The sequence below is a fragment of the Osmia lignaria genome, chromosome 16 (genome assembly GCF_051020975.1).
Source record: "Osmia lignaria lignaria isolate PbOS001 chromosome 16, iyOsmLign1, whole genome shotgun sequence".
NCBI lineage: Eukaryota > Metazoa > Arthropoda > Insecta > Hymenoptera > Megachilidae > Osmia > Osmia lignaria.
Genome location: NC_135047.1, coordinates 8,975,625 through 9,003,276, shown reverse-complemented (window position 1 = coordinate 9,003,276; position 27,652 = coordinate 8,975,625). Strand labels below are relative to the sequence as shown.

General features: G+C 42.0%; 1 protein-coding gene across 1 annotated transcript in view; it reads left to right on the top strand.

The window, feature by feature from the left end:
* The window catches only part of ft (cadherin-related tumor suppressor fat), a 53,061-nt gene that overhangs the window by 11,958 nt on the left and 13,451 nt on the right, over positions 1-27,652 (top strand). Inside the window, exons 2-4 of the mRNA XM_034316883.2 lie at positions 23,278-23,631; positions 25,652-25,888; positions 27,263-27,652. Coding sequence (XP_034172774.2) covers positions 23,278-23,631; positions 25,652-25,888; positions 27,263-27,652 — 981 coding nt within the window. The remainder of the gene's footprint in view (positions 1-23,277; positions 23,632-25,651; positions 25,889-27,262) is intronic.

The following is a 27,652-nucleotide window of genomic DNA, read 5'->3' as shown; positions in this document are numbered from 1 at the left end:
TATTCGAAATGATAAGAGAATATTTAGGTTTAGTGGCATTTAAAGGATGCCGAATTCACAAGAATCGCACAGGGTGGGCTGAAAGCAACGCTACATCTGGAAACAAAGTTTTAAAATGCGACAAGCAATCTAAAGCTACTCCTCTAAAAACAGAATATTAAGTTGCTGCATATAATTTACGTCTGCTAATCTGAAAGATTTTCTAAGAAAAACTTGACAGGTTTTAGTTGGATTTAAATTCCATTATTTCCTACTACCATAATAATATCAGATGAGCCGTTCAGTAAAAAAAAAAAAAAAAAAAAAAAAAAAATAGGATAAGCAAGTTCCCGGAAACGTCGATTTTTCGCGCAAAATCCAAGGCATAAAAGGATTCCACGAAACGTTGTATCGTTTCATAATCGGTTGACCTTCGCATAGTGATCATTCCTGAGAACTATGTCCCGGTAAAATACAACTTGGTTGGTCCTCTGCTTTTTATCTTGCGGCTCCGAAGCGCACGCCCGCTAATGACCGTCAGATACGGTTCGAGCGTTTTCAGACCGACTCACGCTTACTTTACTCACCAACAAAACCCCTCGATGATGGGTCCTACAATAATGTCATTCCATTTGCAAATATTTTTTTCCTATTCCCATTTCGCAGTGAAATATAACTGGACAAACACCTTTGGTTATCGTAAGATTGAATATCCATTAAACTGGTATGGTTTTCGTTTCTTTTCGTCTCCAAGAAAACAATGCAGTTGCATTTATAAAAGTAAAATTTACATTTTTACACCACTCAATCCCTCAGATGTCCAAATGTTTAGCATGTTTTTGGACAGTGAACAAAACGGCACCACCATTGATGATTCTGGTAATACAGATGCATCATCGTATTTACGAGTTCGTTTGATTTATAGTCGAGCCCGATCGAAGCTGCATTCGCCTTCGTTTTGGCACAATTATGCAGAAAAGAAAGACAAAGGGTCGCACGACGAACGAACCTGGAAGAGAGTCTCCACTCACCAGGAACCAACAACCACTTGGTGGTCCACGGTCAACTCTTTCTTTCCACGAGTCGTCAAAGACTGCCTCTTTGTGTATCAATTGAAAAATTCGTTCGAATAATAGCCGAGGCAATCCGTTTCACATTCGTTCGTCGATCGTGTTATTCGTAGCTGATCGATGACCCCGATGAGCTTTTACGAACGGTTCAATGTAAATATTGGAAGATTATTCAATGACTGGAATGAATTTTTCGGAAAAGGTTTGCCATGATCTTCGTTGTACATTATACAGAAGGCAGCAGGTATGTAAAATGGAAAATTCAGTGTACGATGGCTGCTGTAAAGATTACCGAGCTTGATTTACATTTATTTAGGCCCTAGACAAACACTTGAACAAGGAACACGAATCTCTACACGTCTACCGGGCAGCCAAGCAATTCCATCTGTCAAACCCCTTTCCACCGGTTTACCTTCGCCTCTCCTTCTCTTCCTTCGAATTCTACAAATCATTGATTAATCATCGGGCCACATCGCTCTTCTGGTCATTGTCGTAAATCGAACCGCGAAATGCCATGTCGGTTTCAATGTTTCTCTTATCCTTCTCTCCCTCTCTTAAATGATTTTCAAGGAAATCATTCGATCGATGAAAAATTTCTTACAATTAGTTGTAGATGTTGGTTTTACCTCCCTCTAACGTTGACAAGAAAATGAAATTCGTGGGAAACAAAGAGAAATACTTTGAGAACAGGAAAAGACGAGTGTTTCAAGAAGAAAGATGACGAAGAGAAGGAGCAGTAAGACTAATAGAAAAAGTGCAAGAGTCAAGGAATAACAGAGAAGCTATCGGTAAAGTTTAGATAAAGAGAAAGAGAAACGATGCGGAGGGCAGCAAAAGAAAAATAGAAAGAGCAAGCAAAGAAACGCGTTAACCCCAGAGAGTTTAGATTCTTCGGAGGACTGTTCGAGTCTCGTTTGTCTCCCTTGTTGGAGTCATCTCTTCTCTTTTCCTAAGTCGTTTTCTCCTCTTTCTCTAACCAGAAGGCTACACCTTTCGGTATTAGTTCTACCTTGCACGCAGGATATTCTTGTCCCCCGTTTTATCCTCTTCTTCTCGCTTCATCCTACACGCTTACTCACTGTTATTCTCCATCTTACACGCTCCACTCTCTTCCTGTTCGTCCTTTTCATCTCGTCCATTTCTCTTTTCGCTTCTTTTTCATCCTTTCCTTCTCCTTTCCTTCTCCTTCCCTTTTACACTCTTGCATTCTTCCTCACGCATTCTTACCCATCTTCTTCGTTCTACTCCGAGGATGTTTCTTTCGCCGTTTCCTCGGTGGTCTGTTGCTACCACTCTCTTCCTCCATCGCGAACGCAGAACGCAGAACGCGCAATGCGTTTTCACTAGTATTCTTACTTCTTCGGGGCTCTTTCCTTCTACAGACATACACTATTGGCGTAATAACTTATAAAATTCTATAACCGACTAGTTACACCAATACATCATATACTGTCGTCCAAATGTATTTCATAAGGACACTTGAAAATCTGATATAAATGAGTAAAATTGTCTTTGGTGTTTATTAAAGTTTGCTAGGTGTTTGGGTGATTATAGACGGTGGTTTATATCCATGCCGACTTTGTGGAGGAAGAAAGGTTGGCAAGTTGACTGGTTGGCTCGGCAAGGCTCGCTTCTTTCTCGTGGCTCGGTGGCCAACGGGGTCCTTATCTTATGCAGGAAGGTGGTGCGGAACCCACCGGACCCCTTTGCAAGGCTCCGCATGACATTAATTTTGAAATATTATTTGGACCCTCTCCGTCCCACCTCTTCTTCTTCTTCTTCTTCTTCTTCTTCTTTGTATCACGATCTTTCTCTTACTTTAACCCTGTAGAATAACTTCTTCTCTTCTTTTACTTGCCTGCTTCGCTCATTTTGATTCGTTCTTTCTCTTCTATCCTTCAAGAGCTTTTCAGAGCTTTGATTTTAAGAAAATTTCAAAGAGTTGCTGAGCTGGGCCTTAATCTTGAATAAAAATTGATAAAAACGGTTGGTCATCCAATTCAGCCTCTGATGGAGAATAAAGAAACAAAAGGTCCATCAGGGAATTAAATGTGTCCACGATGATCGGACGCGAGCAGCAGATACGTCGTCGATATCGAAGAAGAAGGGCAAGAAGAAAGGACGAAAAGAAATGATTATAGAATTCTTGAAAGGATCAGAGAGCGATGATAAATTTAAACATAGCGCAAGGAATAAATTTGCAACGTCTGAACATTATTAAACGTCACGATCACGCTTGTTACACGGCGCTCTACCATCTTATCTCGTATGAACAAATTTCTGGAAGAGCATTTGGCTGTCCCGGGGAGTCAAAGTGTTCCTCCGTGCCGTGATCTTCCAGTCCATCGTTATCTTTACGCACGGCTTCAACTTATGGATTGCTCCATGAAACCGTGAGACCATTTCGTGAACAATAATTGTTCGCAAACGTTACGTTTCTACTGAAATTTCTACAGATACACATTCCATCAACATTTATCATAATTATTCGAGTACTATAATTTCTGGCTTTCTTTTCATTACGATTATCGTTGAAGGAGATGCATCATCCTGGGTGGTAATCGATAAATTTTCATAGTCTTTGTGACCGAAATCGTACGATTGTGACGTACGGTGGCGTCGCAGGCGAGCAGGTTCATTTGAATACAATGCGATTCAAATATCCATCTTCGCGCGTTCTCTCAGCCGCGAAATTCCGTGTCCTCTGCTCTAAGCAGGAATCTCCAGTGACAGCGCGTGGAAGACATCGATGCCTGGGAAATTTGGCACGCGACACTGCTTCCATCGACTCTCTCCAATTTTAACGAAATTTTAATAACTATTACGTAGAATCGGTAGCTTCTTAATTGCATCGCTAGTTCAGGGATACTCTATACTTTCAACGCTATTGTATAACCGGTAGACAAGGGTTAATTTGATGCCAACGGAAAAAAAAGTTGGGATGTACGCTTTAGTTCCTCGCGAGACAAGTTTACTACCTAATTTTAGGTTCCTGTCGAAATAGTGTCCATCTGGACGAAGAAAAAGAAGTAATTTTCTAATAGAATGACTATCCGCTCAAGGGGTTAATAGTACGCGAAGAAGGCTAAAAATGAAGATGAACCGTGTTGTGTGTCGTTCGGTTCGCTTCGCTTAATTTCCAGTAAATGGACCATTGTATTGAAATATTCGAAAACGTTTCGTGGAAGCATTCTCTCTTCCTCCGTTTTGTCCAAGAATACTCTCTTCCCGAGTACCGTAACGCGGCCGAGGCTTGTGTATCTATAACTTCTTCGCAACGATATCTAACGAGCTATCTTTGGCAAATTAAGCGACACCCTGAGGAACGACACTCGTTACCACTCGAACGTTACCTACTTGGAAAAAAAAATTATGCGAGTTTAATTGGTTATTCGTGATGAAAAATCTACATTCTACTACACCCAGAATTTTCTCTTATTACGAAATAAAAGTAAACGAAAGAAGCGACGAGGTAAGGGTGTTGGTGTAAAAAGAGGAATAGAGAGGCGGGTTAACGGTACGAAAAATCAGTCGCGTACCGCGACGAGGACGCATTTCGAAGCGGTCGAGAGACAACCAAATGCTCTTCCAGATTTTCGTTAAAAGAAGATAACGGCTGCGGCTACGAAACGGCAAGGTAACGTAATGTAAGGCACGCAGCCACTAACACAAAGATCACAGTAATGTACACGTACGTGAGATCGAGGGCGTGGGGCCCCTGGGCTTCACTGCTGGCAGAAGGGGACTTATATATACCGAGGCACAGCCGGCTTATCGGGCATACATCCTCGCTCGCAGATTAGCATAATGTCTGCTGCAATGCGTAGGTACTCTTTTCCCTTCTCTCTTCACCCTTTATGCCCTCTTCGCGTTTCTTCCTCCTCTTCTTCTTCTTCTTCTTCTTCTTCTTCTTCTTCTTCTCTTTTCTTCGTTACTCTCTTCTTTTGAAAGCACCTCGCGTCTCCTTTAGCCGACTCTCAAGTCGAGCACCATCCTCATCACCATCGCAAGCAAGAACCTCGTTCCACGCCACCCTTTGTAGACACCCGAGGGAGCGACCATGATAAAATAATAATAATAATAATAATTATTATTATTATTATCATCTAGTCGCAATTATCGTTATTTCGTGGAATAATAACGTATTACTGAAAACAAAATCGATGTTGATCGTAATGTTAATAGTTAATAAGAGTCTTCATAATAATGATCGCGAGGATTGAAATTATATTCTTAAACTTGTTTCTTTGAATGTATTTCAATGTTGAGGTTCAATGTAACATTTCGGATTCGACGTCCGATCAATAATGTTCTTGCTCTACTTGCCCATTTTTACCAGCGTTCGCAATATGTATCGCTAACGTATAACGTACAACGCTTCTACATAATAATAATAATAATAATAGACGTGCGGCAGCAGCGTATGTATACATGATAGGGTTAAAAAAAGAGAACCATACCGTATTAAATTGTTGCACAACTCACAAGGAGAAGATTATCGACGCGTTATTGATCAGATTGAGATTATATTCAAGTTGAGATTATAACTGATATCTACATATTAGTTAATGATAATATGGCTTTGGTACCGAAGGGGTTAAAGCGAGCCATGATTTATCATTATCCGTATTTTCACGGCACCCTGTTATGCGCAATGCACACGAGCAGACGAGGGGTGCGGCAGTACTGGGCCTGGTCGGCGGAGGGCCTGACAGTCACTCAATGAATTATTGGCCATAATAGCAGTGGCAGCGAGGTTGGGCCTGTTCTCTCTTGCATCTCGGGCTCCGTAACCCGTTGGCGTTCCACCGTCAGACGATACGTATTGTTACTGTACGCTCTGCTCTCACTAGGGCAGACTGTTAACCAGAATTCCAATACACCCAACGTCTTTCCTCGATTCTCTAAATATCATACGGAGATTGTGTCAAGCAAAACACTTGACATTATCAGGTTTTCAAGTATCAGGAAATTCCAAATATACAGACCCCCCTACGTGAAATAGGCGGTTCGATTGAAATTAAACAAATACCAAAGAGGACGTCTTCCTCTGGCATCGGTCGCGGAAAAATCAAATTCTCCGATCGAGTGGTACCTGTAACGGGGCTAGAGGGTAGAAGGGAGAAGAAACACGGTGCAAAAGTGTTTCGAAAGGTGAACAGAGAGAAAGGAAGATGAAGCAGCAAGAGGATGGAGAGGCGAAGAGAGGAGAGGGGGATAATTGCAGAAGGGCCTTCTTCGCGTTGCTCTTGCAAAGAAGTCTTAAGACGAGATAAGGCCCTGGCGATAACGATTGAGCCCCGCGGGAACTCTTGCCTACGTGTTACACGCACACGCACCACTCGCAACACGCTCAATGCTCGATGCTCGCACACGATGTCGGATTTAGAGGCTCTGCTCACACGTGGCATACGTAAAGACGCATACTTACAGTCGCTCACGAAAGTCTTTTTAAGACTCAATTTTCATTCAAATAAACAATTGCTTTGTCTAATATATTGTAACACAGATTCAGACATTAATCGTTAGAAATTAGATAGACTACTACGGTAGTCGATGTGTTCAGCTTTTAATTATATGTATAATATTACGAAACCGCTTTTACTAGTGACTGTACGTACATGTTTGTTCTTCGTTTCGTAAAAATGCGTATGTGTAGAGGAAGTGAGAGAAAGCGAAAAAAAAACAAAAGAAAATCGCGCGAGTACGAGTACCGAGTCGGCTGTAACGCGCGCCGATGCGATGGCTCGAGAGGAGAACCGTTCGAGAAAGAATTCGCCGAGGGAAAAGTTGCCCGGTTGAATTAATTAATAGTGTGCTATCGAGTGTAGTAGATAGATAGAGAGAGGGAGAAGCAACGATTGCAAAGGGAGAGTCAAAGGAGAAGAAAAATATTCTTGGAACGATCCCGACCGCGATTTAATCGATTCCTACTTAAGCTCCAATAACCGCGTGGCCATGCGTAAAAAAACTACTTTTCTAGCAATTATATCAATTTTCTAAACATTTCTAAACATTCGTAATTTCAATTCGAACAATCTTCTTTCCTTTTTATTCTATCTGTTACACAACAGATCGTTCGTTTCTTCTTTTCATTAACCTCGAGCGCAATTGTCCACGATCCAAAGTGTATAGAAAGCACGACACGAAACACGCGAGAGCAACGAAAGAAATCCTTACGCGGATTTTAATCCGGACGGGACGAGTCGTCGTTTCTTGAAACTCTTCTTACGGCTCGATTTATGTCGTCGACTCTCCGATTACGATCAGACGGAATGAAACTTTGTACGGAATTCTTGATCGTTTCGTGAAACTTGAAGAAATAAAAAAAAAAGCTGTCGTCCAGAAATTCAACCGCCTGTCACTGATTTTCCATTTCGTGCGAAGCAAGATCGCGTTTTCAAATAAATTCAAGTTTTTCACTCTACTTATACGTAATACATTTATTATTAGTTTGAAGACGATTTCGCAACTATGATATCCCTCTTCCTGTATCTTCAACGGCACGTTGTAATTTCTCAACCAACCAAGCCAATAATTTTATGTAAATAATCATCGTTCATTCGACGGATTTAGATCGTGAAAGAATGAACGATATAATTATATTTAACGTCGCGTAAGATGTCGTAGAGTGCAAAACGAACGAACGAACGAACGTCCGTGTTTTTGCGGTTCTATTATTTTTGGAATTACAAGCTGTAATAGCTGTCTCGTCTATTAGAAATAAATTAATTTCTCGGCTACCTAACAGTGTTGAAAGACGATGTCTCGCAAAAGAGGCAGGAAGAGCGTTGACTTAAACGTGAAAGAAATCCAAACGTTATTTATAATTTTGCAAGTGGTTAAAAATAATAAATGTAATAAATCTCCAAGGCCTAGACGAAGACTGAGCCATCGTTGGAGATGGTAGAAAATTTGATTCGGTCCGTAGGATCGAGAATCTGTGAATGAAAGCATCGAAATGGAAAAGGACGAAGAGGGCGGAGCTGGGTCGACTCCTTTCGCTTTTTTTTCCCTCTTCTTCTTCTTCCTCCCACTTCTTTTAATTGTATCTGAAACATAGCTATTCGATCGTGCCAAACACCGTGTAAACACGTGTAAATTTTCCTCCGTCTACCTACTCTCTTCCTCCCCCTTCTCTATCTTCCTAACGTCTAGTTTCGGATCGTGTTCTTCGACGATCACCATTTCCTATAGCTTCCTGCTCGTTTCAGGATCGTTCGAGGATAACTTTACATCTTCATTTTCGAAATTCCTACGATAGGAATAGGATAGCTGTTAACGATGCTGCAGAAAATAATGAAAGCAATTTTTCGTCGTAGGTCTCTGTCGGCAGGGCTTGAAAAAGCATTTCTCGAGAAAAAGAAGACAAGCAAAAGTGAGTGTACGAAAATGCCTTATCAGCAGAGTACCCGTTACTTCGTGACGCGATCGCGAGAAGAGATTCGTGGCCGTGCTCGAAGCGACGTTTCGCGATACAGTTGTACGCGGAACGCAGCTCGTCCCACGAAGAAACGAGCGGAATATTAATCGTCCAGCCACACGCAGACAAAGATCGACTCCGCTTCACTCGAACAGAGGATTTCTCTTTTCTCTTTTCTCGTTTCTCACTTGATTTAACCAGAACCATTTCTTTCTTAGATTCGATATCGCTGCTAGCTTTTCTTTCCTCCCACCGCACCGCTTCGTTCACAATAATTATAGATGGGTGTGCGAAGAGATCGAAGAGATCGAAGAGAAAAGTGTACTTTCGGTGACAGAAAAGGCTGGAAACGGTTCCGTGGGCTCCAAGGGCACGAGGCCGACCAACGACCCTGTTCTTCCGGCGACTCTCGTTTTGCTTTCAATCCGCGTCTGGCTATGCGCTCGCTCCCTCGCTCCCTCGCTCACGCGCATAATTGTTATATATCTACCAAGTTCTTACGTCCACCGGCAATCACGTTCATTACTATTCCTGTTTTTAGCCCGAACCGTGGGGTCAGCATTGTTCCCTGGCTGTGGCTGGTAATAGTCGGTCTCTTATGTAGGTGTAAGGATCGTCATGGACGAAGAAGAAGAGAGGTCGCGATGACGATCTAGACAGGACACGGAATGTCAGGGAGCTAGGGAGCCTTCTTCTTCTTCTTCTTCTTCTTCCTCCTCTTCTTCTTCTCTCTTAAAGGATTGAATGTTACACGTTTGGTTTTAAAGGAAGATTTTACAGCCCACCATTGCATTGGCTGTAAAACGAAGTTTATATCGGAGTTCAAACTGTAAATCAACGTTTCTACGTTTCTACGTTTCTACTCCTTTTTAGCAAATGCTCGATTATCCCCCTCCTCCCCCCTCTATTTCTTTTGGTTACGATACTAAAAAACTGATTTATTAAACGTCTTGTTTTTTTCTTAACACGTAGAGACAAGCGTGGATATTGGAGATTTTTGACGCGGTATTAGCGATAGGCTGGTAATAAATTGCTTTGTATATAATTTCGATTCGATTCGTATATCATTTGCAAATATGTATGATATTCGTTAAAAGAGTGGCAGCTCTTGAAAGCCTTGATCAATCTTCATCTTTCAAAAGGCATCGATTCTATCGATGTACATTATATTCTAAAATATAAGGGTTTCTTTAGCGAGAGAGGCTAAATCCCGATTCCTCTGAATTGGTCAGTCTTGTTTACGATCAGTCGATCACAACACCTACGTACAATCCTGCCGTAACAAGTCTAAATGCAATTAAAAGAAAAATGCTGAAGAAAAAGCGAGGTGAATATTTAGAAGAGATAAAATGTTAAAAGCGTATCGTTACAAGATGAAGGAACGGAGAAAGGACGAAGAAGGAACGAAGCAAATTCCTCAATATTCGGCACTATGTGATTATCATATCATAATAACGGCACCGCGGCTATTATGCTTTTAATGTAGTGCTACACTTTGCTTCGATGGAGAAAGTTAAGGACCGGCGCGGCGGAACGACGCGGACGGATAGTAGAAAAATTAAGGTACACTTTACGGCCTACCGAACGTATTAAGATCCTGCTCGAACGGCTACCGTGCTAAGAAATATCGCGATGCTTTATAAAAAGGAGCAGAGAGGGAAAAAAGGAAGCTACACTCAGGAATGATTTCGTATCATTTGATGAAAAGAATAATGGGAAATGATAATACTAATTGGCGCAAATTGATAAGCTTGTTAACAGTTTGATTAAGGAAATCGAAGCGACAAAGAGCCTAAAATTCTATGTTCGAATAAAATACATCCTGTTCATCATTCGGAAAGGGTTAAGACAAACGGTGTGCCTACTTTTCATTAGTAGCTAATATATCCGTAAGGACAAGAGGAAAGCGTGGTAATGCGTGTGGCTCCGTGGAACAGGGAATTTGCTCTAAATGCAAAATGGAAATAAGATCCCCTCTAAAAAAAGAACAAACAAAAGCGTGTACTGATTTGCGAGGTTGCGAGGTTGCGAGGTTGCGAGGGAGGTAAAGGCGGTATAAAAAAGAGTGTCAGCAAACAAAAAACGGTTAAAAAGGAGAGCATAGAGAATACCCTGATTAATAAAGGCTCCATTTTGAAGGTCATCCAACGATGGACCGTGAGGAATACTTTTGTCCAGGTATGAATTAGAGCGTCGCGAGACAAAAAGTTCTCTTGGGTAAATGTGCAATCGGTACAATGCCGCTTGTAAGCATTGTGAGACGTGAATTCGTATGATAAAAAAAAAATAAAGAAAAAGAATTCGCTTGGTACGGCTACTTACAAAACGGACTAATTCTTTGGGAGCGTGTATCAAATATCCTTTACTGGACTCGAAAATTGTCTACCTTCCAAAATGATTTCGCTTTCTTTAATTCGCGTGTTTCCCAGACAAACACGGGACGTTTAAGTTAAGTTAAAAAGTTCACGACAATACGTACGGTGATAAAACAACGTTTCGTTGTTAACGAGAAGGTGAGAGGAGAGAATGTATCGATGCTCCTTTTTACAAGCGTTCGAGCGTCCTTCTTCTTCGTTTTTACGCGTGTCAACTGGTAACGCTCGATGATAGTAGAAACAGTGGATACTTTATAGCCGACATCGTCACTTGGGTCAGATACTCGCATGCTCTCGGATATTTACGAGTCCGTTTTATGACATAAAACGACGCTAAAATTCATTACTTTGCACGTAATTAGGAGTAAGATTTATGTACCAGAGAGTTAACCAATTCGCACGGTTAACTTTCAGTTAACTGTATTAACTTTTGAGGATTACAAACATATATGGTAGTTTATCAAATAAGATAAAAGATAGAGAGATGTTGAGTAATTGCGATGGCTACACGTATCTAATATTCCTAAATATACCAGTTAATGCGTAGATTAAATAAATAAATAAATAAATAAATAAACGTAGTAAGAGTAATTTATAGATTAGATTAATTACCTCGGGTTAATCATACGTATCGAAATTGATTCGCGGGCTCGTTTTCATCGAGGAGTTTCCCTTTCTTCCAGGACCAGTATCAGAAACCTTTACTTTCAACCGATCGTCTGCTCGATAATGAATTTTATCGCAATTGTTCTTCACGATTATCCCTCGAATTATTTTTTAACGATATTACCGTCTACCTACTATACATACATATATGCGGTTGCGCTTTCATCCAGCTAATACAAACAGAACATTCAGTACTTGACCTTCGATTATCATTCCGTCCTTTCTAATGTCCCCACCTTAGATCAAGTCCGCTCTAAATAAACCAGCTAACCAACCGCATATTACCGCGGTTTAGAAAGTGGCGCCATGGAAAAGCGATATTTTTCGATCGGTTTATTTGCTTTCCTTCGCATTTCTACGGATATCGCTTTCATATTACTTATCAATATCTTATAAATGGATAGACAATTAGAAAGTTTTAAAATCTAACGATTGTATTCCGAGTAATTGGAACTATAACGACGCGCCGGACTATACGTAGATTTTTTCACTGGGCGCCAGAGTGGAAACGCGAACGTGGGTAGTAAGACGCGTGTAGCAGAATGATACTTGGAAAATTAAACGTACCGAAACGTCGACGAGAAGATTAGAATTATTGTGAAAAAGATGAAAAATCGTTTGATGGAGAAGAGGTTAAAAGGAAAAATGATTTAACCGGTTTTACACGCGCCACTCTGTAGAAGGTATATAAACGGATAAAAAACAATTTGATCAGCGAAGAACAGAAGAGAAACATCAAATTCAGTCGGTGCGATGCGGTGCGGTGCGGTGCGGTGCGGTGCGGTGCGGTGGATGAAAAATAAAGAAAGAGAAAAGTGCATAGTAAGGGGAATTAAACGCGTCCGTGACGATCAGACAGGAGAGGAGGTAGATACGTCGTCGATATCGACGAAGGAGACGATGCGTATAAAAGAATAAAGACAAGAATATATAAGTAAAGAAATAAAGAAAGAAATGGTTGAAATTCTTTGAAGGATCGCGGTACCTACGCCAAGACATTCCATCGTAATCTATTCGTCCACTTTAAATCTCGATATTTTGGACGATACGCAGCTACGGTGGCTCGTCGATCAATTTAAAACGAAACGACCGGCCTCGAACACCAACAGAGGAGAGGAGGATATACCTCTTCTGTCTCGGGACCAAAGTCTCTCGCTCGTGAACCGACTTTCAAGCATGCGAAGCGAGAGGAACAGCCGCACCAAGCCTACGGCTAGCATGACGGCAACCAGAATGCTTCGTTCCACACTCTTTCTCTTCCTTCTTCTTCTTCTTCTTCTTCTGCTTCTTCTTCTTCTACCTCTTCTTCTTCGAGAATATCGAGTCTCGAAGAAGCAAGTCTTAAAGCGTGTGGACCTCGGGTCTCAAGCTGAGAGGAGGCTGAATTCCACACTCTATAGCTTTTATATTGCCTTTGACTATGCGAGCCGTTGGCTACGAGCGACACGCGAGTTCGTGCAACTTGCTTCTCCTCTTCTTCTTCTTCTTCTTCTTCTTCTTCTTTCGCCATCTTGTAATCTGCTTATATCTATATGTATATATATTTTGCGAGTGTGATTTCCTTACTCCGCACCCGCGGACAGGCAACATTTAATTATGCATCTCACTGATGCTGACAGCCTGAATTTCGTGTTCATGAATGCAACGCGGCAACTCTCTTCGATGATTATAAAAAACTCTTCGTGAATCCTATGTACTTTTTCCCATCCTCACCGGGATAATGTATTTTCTTTTTCTTTATTTTCTCGACACCCTTTGCTACCCGCTTTAACCTCTTCATTTTTAATGATGTTTTTTCAACTTTTTATTTTTATTCTTATATGAGATACAATGTGGTAGAATGTTGAATAATTGCAGGAGGTGATTAAAGTGTGGTAGACCTCCCGTGTAACAACGGGAATACTTTCCTGCCTTTGGCAAAACTTTTTAGATTGCGTAAATGTGACGTAAATGTGGATATAAACAACTTCTCGATGTTAGTAGTTTCGCGTGCGATATCTGGTCGGTATCGAGGTTCGATCAAAATTTATTCGTGCTTCGTAAATCGCTCGATCGAGGTCGAACGAGGTCAGCCGCGTGTGCTCGTCCACGATTCTTTGCCTTCGATCGTCAGCCTTTTTGTTTCGACTTAACTCGCGTGATTTGTAATGAGAAAAGCGCTCGCGGTTAAGAGGACCGCTTTAAATCTGTTATGAATGAAAGGGAATACTCGTACATGTGCATAAGTAGAGAGAAATCCGCGTCAGGAGGATTCGTATTATTCCACCTACGATTCGAAGGCGCGGTTTTCAATGGACCTTAGATCGTTCGATTTTTCATTTTTTCGCCTTCGATAGAATCGAATTCCATGTTCCTCGAGTTCCACGCTGTCCTTGACTAGGCAAACTGTTGGCTACGAGCAACCTATGAGTCTGTACAAGTATGCGAACCCCTTTTCAAATATAAGAAACATTCGACCGCCCTTGGTAAGAAAATGATGAATTCTAACTTGCTTGTCGTACTAACGGTAAGTGCGTGAAAAATTATAGCCACCGTTACAGAAAACACCCTATATATGTACATACATACATTCGAGATAAAAAATACCCTAAATTTTTCTCAGCAATAACAAAGAGTAGAAAAGAGAGAAGAGACAAAGAGTAAGAAAGGGAAGGCGTAAGACGCGTCGAAGAGAGGCAAGAGGAGGCAGAGGAGGCAGAGGAGGCAGAGGAGGCAGAGGACAAGGATGTAAATCATAATATGTAAATCCGTGTGATTTCGTTTGACTCTGGCTGGCTCGGATGACCGGCGCTTCGAACTGATGGCCACTTGGCGAGAAACTCGAAAAGGCATTCCAAGACCAAGCTCGCCTCTTTCGGCTCCTCTTCACATCGGTAGACGGTTCGCCTTCTACTTCCAGCACGCGTCCCTCTTCTTCCACCTTTTCTTTTCTCTTCTGCCGCTCAGTTGTCGTAGAGACGATGGTTCCTGTAAACTGTAAAACGTCGAAAAATGCGTCGAGGAAACGGTGAAGCGTCGTAAATAATCGTCGTTCCTGATTCTTTTCTTCTTTTCCTTCTCCTTCTTCTTCTTCTTCTTCTTCTTCTTCTTCTTCGTTTCTCCTCTTTGGCTTTTCGTGGTTGCTTTTCAAATTTCGTGTTACAATTTATATAATAATTATTGGCTTTTCGTGATGTTTTATCGATCGGGCTTAAGCTTCTCGTGAAGGCTGGACAGCAGGTCCGAGGAGCATTATAAATAATTTCCTGGAACCGATTACCTGAGAAGATAGCAAGGATGTTCGCGCGTTCCTCTGATGTTGCCAACTCCGACAAGAAGATGCGTTTAGGTTTAGAGAAAATCATTTAACATTCAGATTGGTAAACGATGCTTGGCTGAATTAACGCCAAGTATCTCTGGGTTCCGATTACCTCTGAAAATGGCGGCGGTCTGCTATAAAGTCATCAAACGGAAACTTATTGTTAGTCATTTGATCCAATAATCATAGAGAATCTAATCTCATCGATTTTCTGATCCTTTCAATTCGTTTCTCTTCCTCTTGCCACGATTCATTGACCATCCACCGCTTGTTCAGAGTTTAGACGCCATTGGTGAACACTAATTGAGCCGTAGAGATAACTTTTTTTTCCTTTAGTTTCGCCTCTGTCCCGATCCCAAACAAGATTACGGTCAGATAGTTCCGTCGAAGCCGATCGATTATGAGAAACTTCTTCCAGTTTGCCAATTCTAGATAACTTTGAACGGTGCATGGATCTTTCGAAATACGCGACAGAACGTAAAAGGAAACAGAAAATTTCCTTGATATTATGCCGACCTGTGATTAACACCGATATCGCTGCCATGTTTTGTCGTAACCGATAGGATTTTTCCAATTATTCGATCAAACGTCTAAACGGTGTTTATGGAACGGCTAATGATAGACTAGTACAACCTCGTTTCAACCACAATTTCAAGTAAATTAGCCAAGTTTTCTTCGCTAATGATATTTAGCATGTTCGTTGCCCCAACATCTTGGCCCGCGATAATCGCCTGATCGAACATTTAGGATTACAGTTTCTCCATCTATTATTAGAAACGTTATGTCTAATATCTTTTGAAAATGAAACGCCTTCGTTATCCCGTATTTCATGGCAGGATATAGAATCGTGAAAGTGGCCTGGTTTATCCTCTGGCACGACAAACTCAATATCCTTGGGGCCAGTCTAACGCCCAGCAAGAAGCAAGAAGCAAGATGCGAGAATAATCAAGTACAAAACATGAAAACGCGTCTATTCTCCGCGGGATCGCATTCTAAAGATAGACAGGTATAAACCGAAGGAAATTCCGGAATTATTGTACGCGCGTTGGTTGACGCATTGGTAATCGCGGCTAGAGAGGCTTGTTCGCGAACAATTGCGCAACCGACACTCCGACAACTGGTTATCGCGCACAACCATCGAACCGAATTATCCATTGGATATCACGGAATGTCAATTAACCTTTTAGAATAATTTATGCCTGTTAATATGCGTGTATCGGTACAATTGTAGGCGGACATTTAATTCTCTACTTATCTTTGTTACCGTTCGAGATGCAAGTATCGATATGAGAAAAAGTTGATAAATAAGTAATAGACCAACGAAGAGAAGTTGAGTAGGAAACGGTAGGAAACGGTAGGAAACGGTAGGAAACGATAGAATTATTCGTAAAGGACTGTGGGTCTAAATTGGCAAAAGGTGATACAGGGGCGAGAGACAGACACGTGCCCCGGTCGCGTCGCGTCGCGTCGCGCCGTAGCCACAAATACAAGGCTGGCTACCCACGTTACTGGAGACGCAGGAAATCGAGGAATGTGCATGTCGGTGCATTATCGCGCAGCCCACAGCCTCCGGCCGAATGCAAGAAACCTACCGAGCCGATACGTATGTACGTGTTGTACGTATTACAAGGGCGTAGCCGTAAAACGCTCTCGCCTCGAACAATCGTCTCGCCACGAGACTTATTAGATGACGAGAACAATGCAACCGCCTCTCATTCGCGTCTCCAATCTCCAACTCTTTCCACTCGGCTCGTGAAAATTTTCAATCAGATTTCTAAACTTTCTTCACTAGAGGTAGTATTCTCCTTGAAAAGGATCGATGAAACATCGAAAACACAAGATTTGAAAGAAGAAAAAATAAGAAAAATGATGGATCGAAGAGACCCGTTATCATCGCGTCGCGATCCTCCGTCTACACAGAAGAGAAAGAGCTCCAAAAAGAAATGCTCGCTTACGAAAAAGTGACAGCTCGCATACCAGACATTTTTCCGATAACTACATACTACCCTTTCCTCTCCAGGGAGAGGAACGTGTTCTACGCGCCTGCACCACTCATATACGCATACGTACCTACACTCGTTGACTGTCCTGCAAGAGTTGTTCGACCGGCGCGTTCTTTTTATTCTCAATCATCTTTCCCCTTCCTTTCTCTTCTTTAACTGTCTCTCCCTCGCTTGGCGACCGCCACCACCGCGGCGACAGAACCAGCACGACGCCAGAAAGAAAGGTGAATGATAAAGGGACAGGTGAGAGAGAGAGAGAGAGAGAGAGAGAGCAAGGGTAGAAAAGAAATGCTTGATGAGAAAAAGAGCCAGGATTTCGACTCTCTTCGCTAGAGAAAATGGCGATATAAGGTATTACGTACATATATTCCTTGTTAGTAACGATTTCGAGTGGTTAGAATGTTATTCGAAGCATTCGCTGAAAGAAATCCCAAGTTGGCAATCGACGTTCCGAGTATCTCAATCGATGACCAATATTTCCTCGAGGTTTGCTTTCAACCGACAGTTCAACACTCGCAGTCTCGCCAGCTGGATCGATTTATTTTAATTGTCAAAGGTGAGCACAGCATCGTTCCAGAGGCTCGAGGTATTCGAGATACATACTACCTCTTAATCCGCGGCGAATGGCTTATTTCATCGACTTAATTTCCTGATTTCGTCGTCGGCGTCGTGGACGGGTAAAGAATAAATCGCGATAAATTGCGAGCATCGTGATCAGCCTTTGACCGGGTGGGCTCGACCAACTTCCAAGAGAAAGTTCCGTCAATTACATCGGGAGACACGTGGCTTACGCTGCTATGCTGACTGTACATTATTTCTCGTAATAGCCACTAGAGGGATATTTAATAGTAGCAATTTTCTCGCAAGCACTCAACATTTTCAGATACAAATAAGTGAAAATTTGGTTTATCAGTCGATACTTTCTACCGTCAAAACGATCATGGCAAAAAATGATATTTCGCCATTTCACGGAGGTCCTGACAATTCGGAATTTCACGTATCGACGAGAATGTTTGCGTTAAAGGATGGGCCCCGGTGTCGGTGCCGCATGGCCATAAGACGGCACGTAAAATCGGTGGCGTAACCGGTAGCATCGGCGGTCCTCTTTCAATTAATAACGTGATCATAGGTTGTTAGAGGTTCCTTCGCCAGACAATCCCCACCTCGTCAACCCTTTATCCCTTTTTCTCTCGTTATTCTACTTCCACGCACGTCACACCACTTACCTTGCACCACCTTTCTTCGCCCGTTCTCATCGCCGCGCCGTTCACCAGCCTTCCTTCCCTTCCACCCAGGATATCATCCTTTTTCTTCCCTTCTTCAGTCCTCTTCGAAACATTTTACTTTTCCTATCTAGAAAATTAATAAAAAAAAAAAAATGTTTATTTTCATTTGTCTTCCGAATTGAAGATACATACATATTATTTAAAAAAAAGGTACTAGAACCGAATGGTCAGAGATTATGAAAGCAAGAGAAATTTCTTCTTTTTGGCTTCTTGTATTTGTTATAAAATTCTCTTCGATTATCATTTTCTTCATGGAATAAAATGATTCATGTATCTCTCTTTCCCTCTCTTTCGATCCTTGTGACGCGCATTTATCGTTCTCAGGCGAACGGTATTCATTACTCTTCGTTTGAGCGGTATTGTAATATAATTTTAAACGAATTCTGCGAACGCGTGAAATAAAAATAAGAGTTGGTCGAAGAGATTTCGAAAAGGACGATCCATCACGTGGTTCAGACGGATCTTGCACAAAGACCGTCTACCTAACCGACGTTTCCCTCTTCCATTCGACGGAGAGACGTAAGTAAGTACATAAGCGCGTATAAAGAAAGAGAGAGAATGAGCATTGCTAAATTAGGATTTGCCATGTACCTTGGATATTTTTCAAATAATTATTCTATTATTAGGACAATATAAAATTCTTCTGTACATAGAACAGCTTGATTTTTCTTTACTGCTTCCTATCGTTTCATTAATTTGACTAATTCGTTGGTGAAAAAGCATTTAATAAATTAGAAATTAAAAATTATCGATAATGTTCTTTGTACTTCCTGCCTGGTGTGTAACCCAAGCCATATAAGATCCTTGTAACGGTACAAAATATTATAAAAAAATCTTCGTTTTACCAATTTGCATGGCGGACTATCGTATGGTGACAACGACAACTGTGCCGCATTCGAAGCAAGAAAATTGAAAACGTCGTCGTTGCTTAACGAACCTAGCGGTACATTCGTAACGCTTAAACAGTTAAAAGAGATTCTTCGATAAGTGATGTTAAAATCATTTTTAACACTGAAAGCTTTTAGAGATTGGAAATTTTGGAAATTTTGGAAATTTTGGAAATAGCCTATCAGAAAAAACGATCATAAATATAATGAAAAAACGGCTAAACAGTTTTCCCGATAACAAACAGATCGTTTACAACACGGCAATCGGGTTCGATCGATCGTAAAAATGTCAGTGTCGATTTGCCTCATGTTTTTCCCCCCATCGAAAGTCTGTCGCTTAGGTACGATGCACCTTGTCCGTGGCGTACGCATATGGGATCCTGTGACGAGCCGTTGGTTTTATCCTTTTTTTTTTTCTTTTTTTTTTTTTCTTTCCTTTTTTTACTCTCGATTCGAGGATGCAATTAAAGCAAAAAGAAAAGAAAGGACACTCGTGTACCGAGCAGCAACGAAGAAACCATCCAAGTTTCTACTGCGGTCACTGCCACTCTCCTTCTCTTTCTTTCTTCTCTGGTAACCCGCTTTGTTTTTCTACCCTGTCGTTGCAACCCTACGAGAGGGTCTCGTAACCGTGGTGGACTTTCGCCCGGTACCCTGAAGACGCCCAAAGGATATTGAATTTATACCGGGGGACACGAGCTCATGCGAGATGCCTACAACAGACGACCGCAGCTTGCGGGTTAAGTGTCCGTTACAGGAGGAATATGTCACAGTTCTTCGTTTTTTATAGCCTCACATTTTTCTTTTGCCAAAATAATTGGGAAAAATAATAATTAACCAAAAAATGATTAAAATAATCCAACTTCCACGCGATTGTTTCAAACGAATACGACAGAGAGAAATAAACTAACCAATAGGTGTGGAGTTATTCGTGTTTCGACTGGTTCCTCCGCACGAAGCCCATCAAGTCCATGGTGGTCAGGGTACATGGTTGCGACTACTTGACTTTCCTAATTTACCGCGTTTACTATGTTGGCCCTGGCCAAGCGTAAATTAGTATGTTTATCAGGAGGGCAGAGTGTCGGCGAAGAATTTAACATCACCATTCACGAGTTAATCGTAAAGTAACTCGATATATCTTGAATCTTATACATACAAGTATAGGTACCGGTCGTTAAAGAGTTTCGCGTAGAATTCCTTTCACGAGTCTCGTGGCTCTCTGTTCGCAGCATACGAAAATCTCGCGTATGCTTAACCAACATATCACTCGTAATAAAGATACATACTTACAAGGGGAACACGTGTGTAACTGGTTGCCGGACGATTGCATAAGAGAGAAGCGGACCAGCGATCTGGAGCCGTCCGTGCATAAAGGATGCTCATTAATACGCGTTACGTTGTTGCTCGTCGATGATCCTTCGGTACAGGCTCTTTCAAAAATAACTTTCGGCTATTACCGAAACTTTCTTAACAATTGAGAATACGCGAAGAAACGGCGAATAATTTGAGACGATTATTTATGAAACGTCACTCGTTAATTTATGTTTAGCACCGACGGATAGAGAGAGAGAGAGGGAGAGAGAATTCACGTCTGCCTTTTTTTCACCATATTTCATATGGCAGGCCATAGCTCCCCCCTTTACAAGAGTACGTTTGCATCCTGCGCGACAGAAAGTTATAAATGATCGAAAGACAACTTAACTCGAACGTAAGCGCAAGTATTCATCGGCAAGGCTGCTTTGACGTGGACATATCTACGGTGAAGTCGAGCCCGTTGAAGGGACGGGGACGTTGTGTCATGGGGGCACGAGAAAACAAAGCTATTAGTCGTAAGAACCGTAGATATATATCTTATTGTCTCCAGCCGCTAGACGGAATTACAGCTTGCCCTTTATACATGCAGTATACCTTCGTCCCGTACCCTATGGGAATATCAATTCTTTAGAAATATTTCATCGACCACGATACCTTGAAGCATTTCATCTAGAAATTTTGATAAAAAATTGTTTAATGTAAAACGTTAACCGGCCAGCGTCTCCCCTTATTCCAGTAAAAGCAGTTACGACCGCAAAATTTGTCTGCTCGAAACCTTACCTGCCACAAAAAACCCTCGTAACAGCTCGTGGCACAAGATTCCGACTTTGGTTCGGCAAAAAAAAGCGGAAAAAACTAAAGTAGAAGATACAACGCAAACGATCAAGCCTAATGCATCCTCCATTTACTAAATATCTCTATCTCGTCAGACACCGATACAAACACTTGAAAAGAAAAAAAGAAAAACTGTCCACCATAGGTAGAAGGAATTATTAGTAGATATATATCTTATTGTCCCCGGTGGGTATAGAGAATTCCGTGGGTTTAAACTTCTCGTCGTTGGTCGTTGGTCGCTGGTCGTTGATCGTGGTCTATGGGGGCCCCCACGAAGATACGTTATTAATCGGCCGATGTCAGTGGTTCGACCCCTCATAGAGAACCCATAGGACCCCGTTCGGTAAAAGAGACGAGCCGAAGAGAGAGGGTAAGAAAGCTGAACAGGGATAATGGCAGAGCCCTGTGTGAACAAGCAAGAGGCACGAACCTAAGAAAAGACAGAAGCACGACTTGAAAAGAGAAAGAAAGAAGAAAAAGATGGTGGAGGAGAGGGCGTAGGGTAAAGGGAGAAACAGAAGAATGGGACTCACTTCGTGCATGACCCAAAGAAACCCCCGCTGAGCGACTCGATCCGATCCGCTGATCCCCGACCGCGCTGACGCAGATACCATCTTTCCTTGCACTCCGAATGCTCTCCGGGCGTTTCTTTACCGCCCATATACCTCGCTTCCCCTCTTCGCCGAACAGCCAGAGGACCGGCAACGGCCACGGAAGAAGAAGAAGAAGATGAAGAAGAAGAAGAAGAAGAAGAAGAAGAAGAAGAAGAAGAAGAAGAAGAGGAGGGAATATTCTCTACACACCGAGACAGCTATATGACCGCACTGATTTGTCTGCTTATTGTTGCCGTTGCCCCGTCTGCTTGTTCGACCAACAGGATCGTGACGACGCTGACGCGACCGAGCATTCTTCCCGCGAAATTCGCAATTCTCCCTGCCTTCTTTTACTAGGCTTTGGTAACCCCTTCAAACGATAGACACATACACCCCACAAAGATCTTGATTTCATATTACGAAGCACCCTGTAGATAGAGTTCAAACCGTGTCCAACTGTTTTTCAGCCATTCAAAAGAAAGACTAATGGCTGTAACATGTTTGAACGACGACGCGACGGTCTTTATGAGAAATCGGTAGCGAATCGATGTTAAACATAGGCCAAGAGAGAAGCGGCATTGCAAAATAATTAAAAAGTCAAATTTATTCGTACGTTTCAAGCAGAGAGAACCGTGGAGTGAGTTTGACGGAACATCGGTCTGACCATTGTTTCGTCATTCCTTCGTGGTTACGTTTCGTGGCACGCCTAAACGTTCCCGGCCAATAATCGATGGCACGTACTTTATCAACGACGGCCAAAGTCCGGCTAATTACTAGGAAGATCGATGCGTTTGACCGGGGATTATGTAAGCTTAAAAATCACCTACGTGCTTCCATATTTAGTTTTCTTCAGCGTCTTCTCTGCCTTCGGATTACAAGTTCTTTTTGTCCGTTCAAAAGTAAGTACCTATATGAAATCAACATTTCTCTCTCGTTTATGCATTTCTGTGTAGAGAATGAAAATCTTTGACTTTGAAAAAGATTATTATTCCAGTCGAGGAAAGTTGATTATTTTTCGAAAAAATAAAATCTCGGAGAATTTTTGATGCCGTCCATGATACAATGATTGTAGCATGAATACAAAAGTCGTTCATCTTGTTTCGATGAATTTTGTCCACGATCATGGGTGACAGTTGACCGATCGAAAAAAATATGTTACACCTAGCATCATGTTTTTCCAATAGTTTCATCGTTCTTTCGACCGTTTCGATACACACTGGCTTCTGGTAGTCGCATAAACCTTGGCCGTTGACGTGACTGAGAATTTAATGAAACGAGACACACGAGTACACACGAGTCGAATCGAAAAAACTAACTTTCTCACGATTCTTCGCATGCATACCGTGTGCCAGGGTACAACAACGAACCGTAGATTTATATTGATTGCACATAATTATATGTATACATATATCCTGGCGACTGACAAAACTCCGTCTCGTATCCGGAGAAATTTCAACTTATCAGCAATTGAAAAATTTGGAAATTTATAATTGAATCGATGTAACGAATAAATGTAACGAAGAAGGAACAATTTTGACAATTTTTACAGGTTCGCGTGACGGTGCTGGACAAGAATGACGTAGCACCAACGTGGGGGAGCGGCCCCTGGAAATTCAAAATTTCTGAGGAGGCACCACCTAACACCGTTGTCACGGTTCTCAAAGCATTCGATCCGGATACGATCGGTACGTTAACTTACACCCTGCTACCAAATCGTCGTGCTGCCAATAATTTGGACAGCCAAGAGCCGAGCAACGAAACCGAGTGCCAATTCAAGCTTCATCCGACCACGGGACAACTGACGCTTGCAGAGGCACTCGACAGAGAGAGCAGAGAAAAATATGTCCTGAAAGTTCGAGCCGATGATGGATTGCAACACACCGACATCGCGTTAACCATTCAGGTAAGATCTCTTTTCCATATATCATCCTCTTGACTTGCTGTAATTTTTTATCCGGCCATCTGTACTTCTAATTAGAAACCCTTCCAAGGGTTGTCGTCCCTTTACCAATTTCTTTTCCCTATTTTAATTCAACTGAATTCTAAGTAAGCTAAAGTATTGTAATACGATAATAGAAATTTGTAAATTTCCAAGCTGTTGTTAGAAACTCGGATTAATCTGACAATGAGAAAGGTAGCAAAATGGAATCACGCGGTTTTCCTTCGTTCCGCCTTATAATTCATTACGCTGCTGGCCAACCGAAACGATTCGCGGCGATAAAAAACGTGAAGAAGGTAGGCCGGTCGTTTAACGAAGGTGGAAGGAAGGCAGAGTAGCAAAACAGAAGAAGGAGAAAGAGAAAGAGAAGAAGGAGGAGGAGGAGGAGGAGGAGGAAGGCAAGACCAGATCAGAGCAGGGCCAAGATCCGTCGGAGACAATCGCAAAAATTATCCTTATGACGTGTAATGGCTGGAATTCTTTTAAGGTTCTCGTTGGCCGCCGTCCGCTATTCTATCCGGGTCTCTTAAAGGCAAAAGGAATGCCAGTCCCGATCATAGCTCGCCTCTTTGGGGCTCCATGAAAGAGGCCCGCTGCCGACAGTTGCGGAATCTGCCCCTTCTCGCCCCTTATATCCTCTCTTCTTCTCCTCGCCACCATCGATCGACCTTAGAAGAGTTTCTCTTCTCCGACCTCCCCATCTTAAGAATCTCTTCCACCATTTTGTCCTTTTCTTTCCTCCGTCGCACTGTCCAACAACCAATTTGTGTTCTCATATCTGTTCTCTATTTCTTATATTTTCATGCACCAATGAGGATTAATTAGGATCTTATGAAATCGATGCCATTTCGCATTTAATTAGTAAATTAGGGATTTGGATATTAGTCAATTTCAAAGTAACAAATTTCTTTCAGTGCAATTGAAATTTACATTCGACAATGTTATCCTCGATTCTTTCTTACTCCTCTTCTGATTTTGTATTTCTCTTTCTCTCTCTCTCTCTCTCTCTCTCTCTCTCTCTCTCTCTGTACAATTTCAGTGTTCTTTTTCTACTCTCTTCTTCTTCTTCTACCACTACACGGTCAGAATGGTCCAGAGTCCGCTTTCGGGTTCTCTCCTCGTCATCCAGCGCGTCGTCTCGGGGCAACCGTCACTTTTTGCAAACGTCTCCGAACCCTCCTTAATCAAACCGTGCCCACCTCCGCTTTATTCTTTTATACCGCCACCGCGTGTCGATCCCTCTCGACGCTGAAAACCTATTCATTCCGACTTCCGAGACCTTCGGCCGTGGCCGCTACGCCGATAGATTCGCCACGAAGTGGCTGCCTGCCACTCTTTTCCTACACCACCTAGCCACGTACATACTCGTTTCACGCGTGCGAAAAAACATTCGACCAGCAAAACTTTCCTTCCGACCATTCTTTCGATGGAAGAAAAGTTGCAACTACAAACTTTCCCCTCTGCTTAAAAAACAAATTCCAAATGATCCTTCGATAATTGTCAGTCCAATAACATGATGATGAATCAAGTATCTTTGAAAACAACGCGATGCAACGCGATGCAACGCGACACGACGCGACGGACGAATAACAGAAGAATGTGTGCTCGATTGTCTCGGTTTCTTGATGGAAACGTGTTTATTTAGGCAGCGACGTCGAGTACAATCGAAAGAGTAACAGGAAGAAGCGTTAGCTCCGATTCTGAATTGTTTATCTTAACCCGTTACCTTTCTTCTCGATCAAACATAACAACGAACCAAAGAGATGAATGAAGAGACTGATCAAGAATAACAATAATTATTCTTAACTAAAGGTACCTTTATCAGGGAATTCCAGTGTTCCCTAGAAATAACACCGACCAAGAACTCGAGGAACATCCAGAAACGTTTCAACTTGCATAAACATATCGTTCTATTTCATTGTCAGTTACGAGCGCAAGATAAATTTTCAAAAATAGACCAAAGGATCTTTGTTGAATTTTACAGGTGACTGACACCAATGACAATGCTCCAACGTTTCAAAGCACCGCATACTCGTTTGACGTGGCAGAAAACATGCCAAGAGGAAGTAGAATCGGACAGGTGGTAGCGACGGACGCGGACGCTGATGGACCCAACAGTCAACTGAGCTACACCTTGATATCTGACTGGGCCAACGATGTTTTTTCCTTGAATCCTAGCACCGGTGTTTTCACACTCACGGCCAGCCTCGATTACGAACAGGTACGTATTCCTCCTATTGCTACAGATTTGATAATGCACCAAGTCGAAACTTTTCGAGGACATTTGTATTCTAAACGCGACAGCAATTACCTTTGTCAGAGACGAATAGAACAAGACACTGATATCGTGTGTTTAAAACATCAATACGACTTCCGTGTCTGGACGTAATTACGATGATGAAACGACACGCTTTACCAATCACGCGTACGGTACGACCTGTCTCGCCGTTCAATCATACTATCGTAAAAGCTAAAGTTTCTTCTAATTATTAGGTGGTCGCAGATGAAATTGCCGATTTATTCACCAAATTTTCAACGGCTATAATCTTGCTAAAAATAATAGGTAGTCGTTAATCGGAACGTGCTCCAGAAACTCTATGTCCTTGCAGGCGACAAATTGTTCATAATTATACATTTTCAGATTCTCTAAATTTTCCATTAAATTAAACATTTCTACTGGAATTTCTTTCGAATCGTGTCAGACTTTTAACATACACAGCAACCTATAATTTGTAATCTATAATCTATAATCTATAATCTATAATCTAAACAGATTAAATGATTCTGAATAAAATACGCTCAGACGAACAACAAGCCTCTTCTTCATTTTCATTGAGCGGATTCGAACGATCAAATTTTTCTATCGCAGCTTGATCGACAGCGGATAGAGAACCACCACCACGCGAGAGGTCCACATACGGTAAAACACGTTAGTTGCCCGAGGCTACGATTATAACCATGAAACACGCCTCTACATTCAAGCTCGAACGCGCCTATTATATTAGCTTTCGACTACGAAGCCAACACTAGAATTTAGGGTTTAACGCTAACAGTCCGACAGATCGATCAACAGACGTTCTTAATGACAGTCCGATGCTTCGTTTCGGAGACAAGCCATACTTATTTCCAGGATGAGTAAAAAACACCAAAATTATACATATGTCATCAAATTTTTTTTTTGTAAAAAATGAAACTTATTAGTTTCATAGAGGGAAAACCGAAAGTTTTATGTAAATTCTTGTTTTTTTTCTTGGTTACGATTAGAAGCTTCCGCTAAACAATTTTGCAACGACCAATACGAGTTTCGTGGAATAATGCTCTCACAATCAGATCTTCCCAACCCCAGTGAAATGCTTTCACATGGGGTCGTGTAATGATCCCGCCCAAATGTAATATGAAAGACATTACGATGATGAAACTACCCTCTCCCTTCTCTATGTTCCCTATTGTTTCTCACCGAAACACGCCATTTTGCCCATCTATTATACTAATACGATGCATCGCACCATAAGATAGGCAATGGCGTAGTGAAATTTTGGATTAAATTCAAGTCCCTGTCATTTAAGCGAAGAAAGAACTTATCTCGTTTTCTCAGGTACAGCATTACATCCTGGTGGTTCAAGCGACCGACGGTGGTATTCCGGCACTCTCTTCCACCGTTACGGTGTATTGTAACGTGGTGGATTTAAACGACAACGCGCCAATTTTCGAAGTTGGCCCACACGCGGCAGACATCGTGGAAAACACGACGATCGGCACACCGGTGTTATCTGTGACCGCTCAGGATCTCGACTCCGGAGATAACGGCAAAGTGATTTACGCGGTGGCCGGCGGTGACGAGAACGGTGATTTCGGTGTAGCGGCAAACGGCACCCTCTTTACCCGCAACTTGCTAGACAGAGAACAGAAGCCACTTTACAATTTGCTTCTTACCGCTACCGACAGTCCTCAACCACCGGCACGAGCTTTGTCTTCCACCGTTCAG